Source organism: Lipotes vexillifer, unplaced genomic scaffold, assembly GCF_000442215.2.
Source record: "Lipotes vexillifer unplaced genomic scaffold, Lipotes_vexillifer_v1.1 scaffold220, whole genome shotgun sequence".
In the NCBI taxonomy this organism is placed as follows: Eukaryota; Metazoa; Chordata; class Mammalia; order Artiodactyla; family Lipotidae; genus Lipotes; species Lipotes vexillifer.
Window position 1 is genome coordinate 604,353 of NW_006781423.1, and position 9,996 is coordinate 614,348.

General features: G+C 45.6%; 1 protein-coding gene across 1 annotated transcript in view; it reads left to right on the forward strand.

Annotated features, from left to right (window-relative positions):
- Positions 1-6,769, forward strand: part of ASTN1 (astrotactin 1) — a 343,770-nt gene extending 337,001 nt beyond the window's left edge. The window contains exons 22-23 of the mRNA XM_007454743.1: positions 882-1,065; positions 5,007-6,769. Coding sequence (XP_007454805.1) covers positions 882-1,065; positions 5,007-5,244 — 422 coding nt within the window. The 3' untranslated portion in view covers positions 5,245-6,769. The remainder of the gene's footprint in view (positions 1-881; positions 1,066-5,006) is intronic.
- The last annotated feature ends 3,227 nt before the right edge of the window (positions 6,770-9,996 follow it).

Genomic DNA, 9,996 nt, shown 5'->3' on the forward strand with positions numbered 1-9,996 from the left:
AAAAAGACCCGAATTCCTGCAGTCAAGGGGCCAGGTTGCTCTTGGTGCTGTGGCTACTCCAGGTTCCTCACGTTGCTGGAGGCGTGACCTGACAGTTCCCGACTTCATCCCTGAGCCGAAGGCTGCTCCCCGCTGCCCAGGGCTTCCCCATTGCTTTTGCAGGACTCTGCACTTTGTACCCAAGCATGCAGCCTAGAGGTGCAGGGGAGTTAATGCCTCATGGGGGCAAATGTGAAAAGTCCCCATGGACCAATCCTGAATGGGAGCTGGTATAAAGTCTTTTTCTGTTCTCCCCCAGATGGACCAGTGAGGATCCAATAGCTTCATACATCCTCTCCTGCAAAACATAGCCATCAACTCCTTAGAGCATTTTCTTATATTCACTCTGCCTCCTTTCTTGCCTCATTTCTCTCTGTCCTCCGTCCTGCTTCTCTGGGAATGCATTTGCCAATACAGTATCAATCTATGAGCTCTTGCCTCAGGCTCTGTATTATTAGGAAACATGGGTGAAGACAAAGAATATTATCACCTAAATTGACCTTAGAGAGATTCTATTTGAAGCCTTTCATTTTATAGAAGAGAAAACTGAAACCTGATAGGGCCGTAGGTTCAGTATTCTTTGAGTAATATCACACACACACACACACACACACACACACACACACACACGTATATATACACACACATATACATGCATATACACACCTATGTGCCTGTATTTATAATCATTTATGCATGTGTATATATGTGTGTGTGTATATATATGTATATGTGTGTGTGTATATGTGTGTGTGTGTGTGTGTGTGTGTGTGTGTGTATATATATATATATATATATATATATATATAATTTTATTTATTGGCCTTTTCTCCCATCCTCAGAAATAGCAGACAAGATCTACAATCTCTTCAATGGCTATACCAGTGGGAAGGAGCAGCAGACCGCCTACAACACCCTCCTGGATCTGGGTTCGCCCACCCTCCATCGAGTCCTCTACCACTATAACCAGCATTACGAGAGTTTTGGAGAATTCACCTGGCGGTGTGAGGATGAATTAGGCCCCAGGTAATCAGTAAACTTCATTATCTCTTTTAAAGACCTCAGCTTTTTGAAATTTTGTACCTCTTCCACTATAATACTGCCTTCATGAATTTGCAGATATCCTGGGTGAGCTTAGCTGCTGTAAGTCCTGTGCTTTTAGACAGCTCAGTTCATACTGATTAGTTATGGATAAGCTGTATTTATGCTGTATTTAAGTCAAGCCATGAATGCATTTCCGGAACTCTGAAAAAACCTTTGTCCTTGAGCTGTTTTACCCCCTCTTTATCATGCTGACACAGCATTCCAAAGGCTAAACTGTAGGAGCCAAAAGCTTAGTCTTTTGAAAGAAAATTAGGAATGTTATTGAAGAGGTTATCCAAAAATATTTACTGCATATGAACTTTACATATGTTATATGCATTATACAGACATATTTCGAGCTAAATTCTACATTCTATTGAAAGGCAGAATGGGGGTAGCCGATGACACATCTTGACATCTAACTTGGCCAAAGTTAGGATAATGTAGTGTTTGTCAACTTGCCCTGGCCCCGGGGGCTACAACTTCCTAATACTCATTACTCCTGCTTTTAGGTTATATAGTCCAGATAGAGTTCTTGGAAAGAGAGGAATGGGAAGAATGCATAGAGATAACACCTTTCCTTTGTTCCATTCAACATGGCTGTGTATTGCTGCTCTGAGAAGAGATTTCTCTGGAAATACTAAGATTTTCAGATAAACACAGTGAAGAGGCTTTTCACGTGGAATGTCCCCAAACTATTTAGGAGTTCATAAAGAAAAAAAAAATAGGGGAAGGATGGAAGGGAGGGAGGGAGGGAAGGAAAGAAAGAAGAGAAAGAAAGAGAGGAAGAAAGTAAATGAAGAAAATCAATACAGTAGGATCCTCTGGCACTCAGAATTCTTGCCCTCCTGCCAAAAGGGATCAATAAAAGTATCACCCAAAAGTCATCCCATTTGTCTGATATCTGATCAATTGGAAAGGAGACTTAGTCTCAGGATACCTCGTATGACCTGAATTTATAAACTTTTCTAGAAGACCATTGTACAGGACATCCCCCGCCCCACTGCCTATTTTCCAACTTTCGAAGAAAGGAGAAAATTTAGGATTACCTTCCTAAAATAAAATGATTTTGTGTGTAAGGTCAGGAAGAATCTTTCTGCGTTCCATAAATTATTTCCCAAAGTTTATAAAGGTTGGTTATTCTTGGGCAAACAGATGCCATGACTATGGACAGGACACAGAGGGAAATATATAATTTAATTTGTTCTGTCTCAATTTTGGTAAAAAGCCAACGCTGGGTTAGAAGGTAGATATATATTAAGAAATAGCCTCCCTGCTCCATACCTTACCATTACTCCTGCCCTTATTAGTACTCATACCTAATATCATCCCCTCTCTCCAGCTCTCTCCCCAATTCCCTTCATGCTCTCTCCTCCCTCCTTCTGACATTTATTGAGTACCTATATGCAGTTCTTTGTCAAGGAACATAAATGTCACAATTTGAATAGCACTAACATTGCATACATCATCTTGATTTCCAAGGGAATTTGGACTGCTTTTAAAATTTCTCTCTTGTAACTCAAGACTCAGAAGGAAAATTGGTTAATGAAGAAAGTGCGCAGGGGAAAAAAATGCAGATCTCATTGTAAAGTAAGGCCTGCTGCTGACTTGACACCGTCTTCTCAAAAAGAGAAGACTCTCAGGAGTCTTCCCAGGAGACTCTTTCATGTGTAATACTGGGTTTTTAAGGCTGTGTATTAGGGGGGAAAATTGTAGTTTCATTAGCTTGTGGAAAATCAAGTTTTGCTTTTCAGTGTCGTGGATCTGGGGGAGAACCACAGGAAACAAGAGTCTCCTGCCTTGAGACACTTCACTACTTTGGAGTTAGTTGTGAGAATAAATAGAAAAGGGTCAGAGGGTACATACGCCCTGCAAGCAAGCAGAAAGTATTCCCTTGCTCCGGTTAAATCCAATTCCATTAAAATTCATGGAAGCCTCCATGAGAGTTGAAATACTTTGAGGACAGCCTTGGTTGCATTGCTCTTAAGAAAGAAGAAGGCTCTGAGATGGTCAAGGACATACCCAAATTAATTATTATCTTTTTTTAAAAAGAGAGCAGTGAAAATAGCCACAAAAAACTCCATGGGCTAATTAAATCCATTTGTCTGAAAGGATGGCTAGGATGTGTTCCTTTGTCCATTTCTTCAAGATGAGGCAGATGCTGCCCTTTACTCTTTCTTCTCTCCCGCTTTGTCCACATCCCAAGAATGTGTCAAGAGCTAATGACATGCAGCAGGAGAGATTAAGAGGAAGGCCACCAAAGTCCCTGTTGATGGCGACTTTTGGAAAGCCTGCTTGGCCAAATGGCAGAGGCTGATGGGCAGAGGAGAGGCAATCTGCATGAGATGTGACTTAGTCGGCAGAGTGTTTGTTTGATTTTCTCTGACCCACCATTGCAGTGGGAGAAAACTTGACTGGCCTCTGATGACCTCACACTCTCTTGGTCCCTTGACTTCGCTGCCACAGCTCAACACCTTTCTTCCAACGTCCGGCATCCCCACCCGTCTCTCGCTTGCCCTCCTAGGAATGCGGTGAGCTCACCCCTTGTGATGCTCGTAGCCAGGACGGAAGAAGAGGCATGAAATGAATGCGCTTCTTGTTCTTGAGAGCTCATTCTAAACTTGGTGAAGAAACTTCCAGTTTCTGGAAAGAATTGTTGACTGAAGTAGAAAAGAGATGCTTCCTCACATGTGAAGTTAGCCTAGCAATTGATAAATACTGCAAGGGGTCCTGTTCATTGAACTTTCCAGAACAGATTTTAGAGCCTCACATGGGCTTGTTGGAATAAGAGACTATTCTTTCATGGGTCTCTGGTCACCCATGGTTTTTTGAAGAAGGGAAAGAACACAGCTAAATGAAGGGGTCCCCGTTCCTTCCCTTATCCTAAGTGTTCAGAGTCAAAGCCAGTGCGGGCTGAGAACGGGCTGTCAGGCAGTCCTATCTCTAACACCAGAAGTGGATGCCAAGAAGAAGCCGTACACCGGTGAGCTAGATCCTGGCGACAGCCCGCTTCCCCAAGCTATGCGCAGGGGGTCTCACACCCTATTCTTGGCCCAGTGGGATCACTCCTTTACAGTGTGTGTGAACTTGGGGAGACCTTGCCCTCCTCTTCCCATTCTCTCAGGGATCTGCAACAGCTCAGGTGCCCTCTCATCACCTCCTTTTCTTCTCACTCTTTGGATGGGGTCTCAGGGGTCTCAATGGCACTAGCCTCCTGACTTTCCGAGGGAGATTGCAGAACAGAGCAGGAGCTCACCTGGGGGTTAATTAGGTGATGCGTGCCACTGAGAGTCTGCATTTTCCCAAAGAATGACCCTATGTCAATATGCACTGAGGGCACTATTGTTCGCGCCCTTATTACACTATAATTACCTTCATACAGGCATAATGAGTTACACTTGATATCCCCCAAAGTGCAATATATTGGCGGCTTCTACTCAGTTCAGAAATACCCTTGAAAAGGGAAACATCCAGTCAAACACATTATTTGTCATTTAATGGTGATAAATTACTGGCTTTAAAGTAAATTGATCTGATTTGTCAGCTATATGATTTTAAAAGAGCATAAATCCCCACTAAAGTATGTCATTTTCTCTTCCTTATTTGTCCTTATTGCATTTTGTTTCTTTGTTTCCATTTTGGTGCCCTACTTTGCTCGTCCATCCTTATTAATTAATTATTTCATTCATTCATTCATTCTTCCATTCATTCATTCATTTTCTTGACAAGTATTTATGGAGGTTCCCCCTCTTCTAAGTGCCAACCATGGAACAGTAAGCAAAATAAACGGGGCTCTTCCCTCTTGAAGTTTAAAGTCTCACACTGTTTACCTTTCCTGCCTTCTCTTCTTTCTAACCTAAGCATCCTCCATGCTTGATCCATAGGAAAGCTGGCCTCATCCTTTCTCAGCTTGGGGATCTCAGCAATTGGTGCAATGGACTCCTTCAGGAACCCAAGATAAGCTTGCGACGCAGCTCCCTCAAGTACCTGGGCTGCCGCTACAGCGAGATCAAGCCCTACGGACTTGACTGGTCAGAGCTTAGCCGAGACCTTAGGAAGACGTGTGAGGAGCAGACCCTGAGCATCCCTTACAACGATTATGGGGACAGCAAAGACATCTAGCGCCATGATGCCAGAGAGCAGCTGCCAAAAGGAAGCAGGAGAAAGGAGGGGAAATGTCTGGGTTGGTGTGTGGATTTTTAATGTTTTTAAGGGAACGTTCAAACCTCCACAGGCAACATCTAGACCAGGGAGGTGATCCTTGCTTCCTGCAGAACTTCTCGGGTATTATGTTCTCCATCTGTGTGGTCAGCAAGCCTGCTAGCCAGGGCTTCCTAAATTTCTTCTTAGGGAATTACTTTGGGGCTTGTTTTGCGGTTAACTTGTTTTGTTCATTTTTTTGTCCAAGAGGTTCATCAAAATGCTTGGGTTCTGCCATGCTTCTCATGAAAGGGCCATCAGGTTGGTGCACCCTGTGCTCACTGAGTTCCTATGTACCTTGCACCTGGGGACAGAGATGAGGCCAGAAAGTTGTAGAGTGGCCTCAGACCCCAGCCTCAGATGTCCTAGGGAAGCTCTCACACTAAGAGCCTAAGCTCTGCTCACAGAGAACAACAGCAAGAAAACTGGGAAGGTGGCCCCTGTGTAGGTCTCACGGTTACCCCCCGGCCTTCCGATTGCTATCTTCACACTGCAAAGGTGAACTTCGCCTCCATTATGGGCCCCGGTCGGCCTCCTGGATTTTTAGGTCCTCCCCCATTTTAAGGGAATTAAATCTCCTTCTGGAAGAACTCTGCCTTCTCCTCTGAACAATATATCTTTAAGAGGCAATAAAATGCTACCTGTCTAATGCACCTGCAGAGCAGTCTACCTGGGAGTCTGGTTAGCAGTCCATGTTCTAGAAAAAAAAATGTAGTTTCTTCTTTTAAAAAACTCCTGTACCTCCAGGGTGAACTTGTGCAGACCAGTAGTGCACGTCGCATGCCCGGATTCTCTGTGGTGTCCTCGCCGCTTACCTTGCACAGATCCGTCCTGGCTGATGTCCGCTCTGGTCAGGACGGGTCAAGACCTCCATGTCAGTGTTTTAGTGAACTCAAGTTATTACCCATCACAAAACACTTCCGTCCATTCTCCCCTTTGCCAAATTTGCTTAGTTACGTTGCTAGTTTTGCAAATCATTTCTCTAGGTGAGGATTCCACCATTTTCACCCCCCATCTAGTTGCCAGGGGCAGCAGAGGTTCTGTGTAGGTGAGCTCCCCTGACCACAGGTAAGGGCCAGGCCACTGCTTCTGCCCCGCTCCCCGAGCGTTGGCACTGGCACAAGTGGGGGCCTGGCCAACGGGAAGTCCAGCCTCTCAGAAAGAGCTCTGCAGGGCCCTGTGGACCAGCAATGGCCTTAATTGTCCTCACACACCTCAGAGGCCTGAACACACACGTTCAGCCACCCTGCCTTTGACCAGGGCTCCTCATCTGGAAACACAAGAGAAAGGTCAGGAAGGAGATGCAGAATCTATAAGGCCTGTCATTGAGCCCTATTGAATTTTTTCTAAGTGGTTAGAATGACAGAGCTTGTTTATTGAGTGCTTACTGTGTGCCAGACGCTGCTCTAAGCAATTTACATATCGCTGAATTCTAGCAACAGCTCGTTTCTTACCTACCTGAACCACCATTTGAACTCAGGCTGTCAGACTCCAGAGCACAGGATTTTAACCCTTCACCCTCCTCAGCTCTGCTTTCCGTATTGCCTGGACGCGCAGCTCTCCCTGGCCCCTGCCTCCGTGGCACAGATATGCCTGCAGTGCGTTGCAGTGGGAGGAGGGCACAGTGCATCCTAACCTTGCAGTCGGGGCGCCCTTTGGGACCACGGATCTGCAGCACAAGCCTTCTCCCCGCCAGTGCCTGAGAGTGAGCCTGTGGCAGGGCTGCAAGCACAGGTGACCTCACGCCCCTCTCTGCATCTTTCTGCAGAAAGGTGGAGAGACAGTATATCGACTCTGGAATGCACCCCCCTCAGTTCCAGAGCAAAGGCTGGCAGAAAACTGAGACCCGCCTGGGGTCAATGCCGGGCGGTGGGTGAAATGCCTCAGAAGCCAGTGTCTCACCTTGACGGAAGAGGAAGGGGTACAGGAGGCAGCCGTGGGACCCCAGCCAATGGGGCGGGGCCTTGGTGAGAGCTGGCTTTGCCGCAGCTACTCCTTTGTTCAAGTCTGCACAGAAAGCTGGGTCTGCACAGCAGAGGACCAGGACCTTGGGCCAGAGAGGGGGGCCGGGGAGTGGCATCAGGGACACCGTTCCCTGTCCCTCCTTCTGTGTTATTAAAATAAAGCACGCTCACGCTTGCCCTCCCTCCCCCCGTCTCCCCCCAGGTCCCTCATCTTTGTCTGCTTCTCCTGCCTGATACCCTCTCCCTCCTTCAGCGCGTGCCCTGTGCCCTCCACACAAACACACAGTATGTGCACACACGCACACACAACACACCGTACATACACACACTACCCACACTGTACACACTTGACCGAGCGTATATACACATATTACACCAGACACATGCACACACTACACAAGCAACACACACACTACATGTGCACACACTACACACACACTCTCCAAACTCTGCACAGTGTATCCACATACTACACACACACAACACACACACTACACACTGTACACACAGCATATACACATACTACATGCACAGTATACACACTACCTATGTACACACTACACACACACACTATAGACTATACACATTATTTACACACTACACAAATACAAACTATAGGCACACGCACTATACACACACAGACTGTATGCACACACCCTATACATACTACACGTAGGCACACACACTACACACACACTACATACTACACGCAGCCACAGATGTACACACTACACATACACATCCACAGTGTATACACGCACACTACATACTGTACACACACAACAGACACACTACACACACTACACAGAATATACACACACAGAATATACACACACTACACACACACTACAGACACACACACTACACACACACACTCTATACACACACATAAACACTGTACACACAACGTCTATGCCTGGGTCCCACCTACTTTCAAGTTAAAAATAAGGCCAATATGAATGGAGCAGAAAAGAGTGCTCAGGCCCCCTGAGGATTTCACTCGAGGATTTTGCCCAGGGAAGGCAAGCTCGCTCACACCCTGACGACACTGCCCACAGTTTGACTGGAGGAGCCCATTCTGATTAGAAAGGTGATGGACGGGGCCACTATCAAACCTCAACTTTCCAAGCTGCCAAACAGGTCTTAAGGGAGTTGCTTATACCCACCAACACTCTGCCAGCCCTGGGATCCCACGAGGCCACTGATGTTTCCTCCTGAATGGACATGGCCCACTAGACCTTTAACGGAGTGTGCAGTTGTTTTCCGTGGAGTTTGGTCCGTTCATTACTTTCAGTTAATCGCACTTCTTGATATTCGAAAATGTTCTATTAAAAAACTGAGTGTGAAAAAAAACCACTTTACTACTATAGAAGGAAGGGAGAGTATAGTGTGACCAACTTCAGGTATAGCAGTATTGTTTAAAAGAGAATCATTGTACGATTATACAAATGGAATAATCAACTAAATAATAAACAAAGCTGTCAGTAAGTGTCGGGTATGTGGATGTTACCTGTGTCTTTTAATAATCGGAGTGATCTGGTTAGACCAACTGGGGAATTATTAAAGCTTTAAATGTTATACTTTAGATTCTATTGACACATACCTAGGTCTTATAGCCCATCATCTTAAGTAGAAAAAAAGTTAAATCCTTCACAGCAAATTATAAGCTTATTGTTAGGTACTAGCTATTCTCATCTTCTTTCTACCATCTCCAGATAATTAGCCAATGAAATGTATTTTTTGCACATCTGCTGCGTTTCAGACACTGTGCATGGTGCAGGAGATACACTGGGTGGTAGGACAAGCTTGTTGTCCATCACCGAGAATGGCATTTTATAGGGAAAGTTAGACATTGAACCCATCATTACAAGGGTGACAAGAACTATGACAGAGACATACAGGACTCTATGGGAGTTGCTGAAATTTGTATGTTGGGCATCTAAGAATAATGTTGCAAAAGGCCCTGCCTGACACATTCTTATCTTGCATTCTGTAGAGGCATTTGGGAGAGGCTGGCTATTATGAACTGTAGCTCAGAACCTCAATCTTTTTTGCCCCCTCTCTACGATGTAACTTCAAATAGATGTTATCTGTGCTGCCACCAACGCGTGTGATTCCCTTTAAATTCTTCAATAGCCAGCTATTAAGTGCCTAGGCACTAGTTGGCCCTCTTGAAAAGTAACCGTGAGAGTTCTGGTGTGTGCGCGCAAGTGAGAATTATTAAAAGAAGACAGACTGGCAGTTTTAAAAGACGGTCCCATAAATTCTTCAACATGCCTCCCAACTAGAATGGTGTTCTACTGCCTCTGCCCTTGAATCTGGGCAGGTTGATGACTGTTTTGACCAATAGATGAGAATGGAAGTGAAACTCTCTGACTTCCAAGTCTGAGTCATAAAAGGCCTTGGGGCTTCTGCCTTTTTCTCTGGAACTCTTACTCTTGGAGAAGAAATCTGAGGCCACCGTGCTGGGGCCACCATGCTGGAGAGGTCACATGTAAGCACTCTGGGCCACTGTCCCAGCTGAGCCCAGCCTTCCAGGCATTCCAGCTAAGGCACCAGACACATGAATGAAGCTGTCTTGGCCCCTCGAGACCCGTCCCTCTGCCAGCTGCACACCACCCAGCGACCTCTATCAATGTCACATGGATGAGAAGAATCACCTGCCAAGCCCCGCCTGAATTCCTGGCCCTGAAAATTATGCAACACAGTA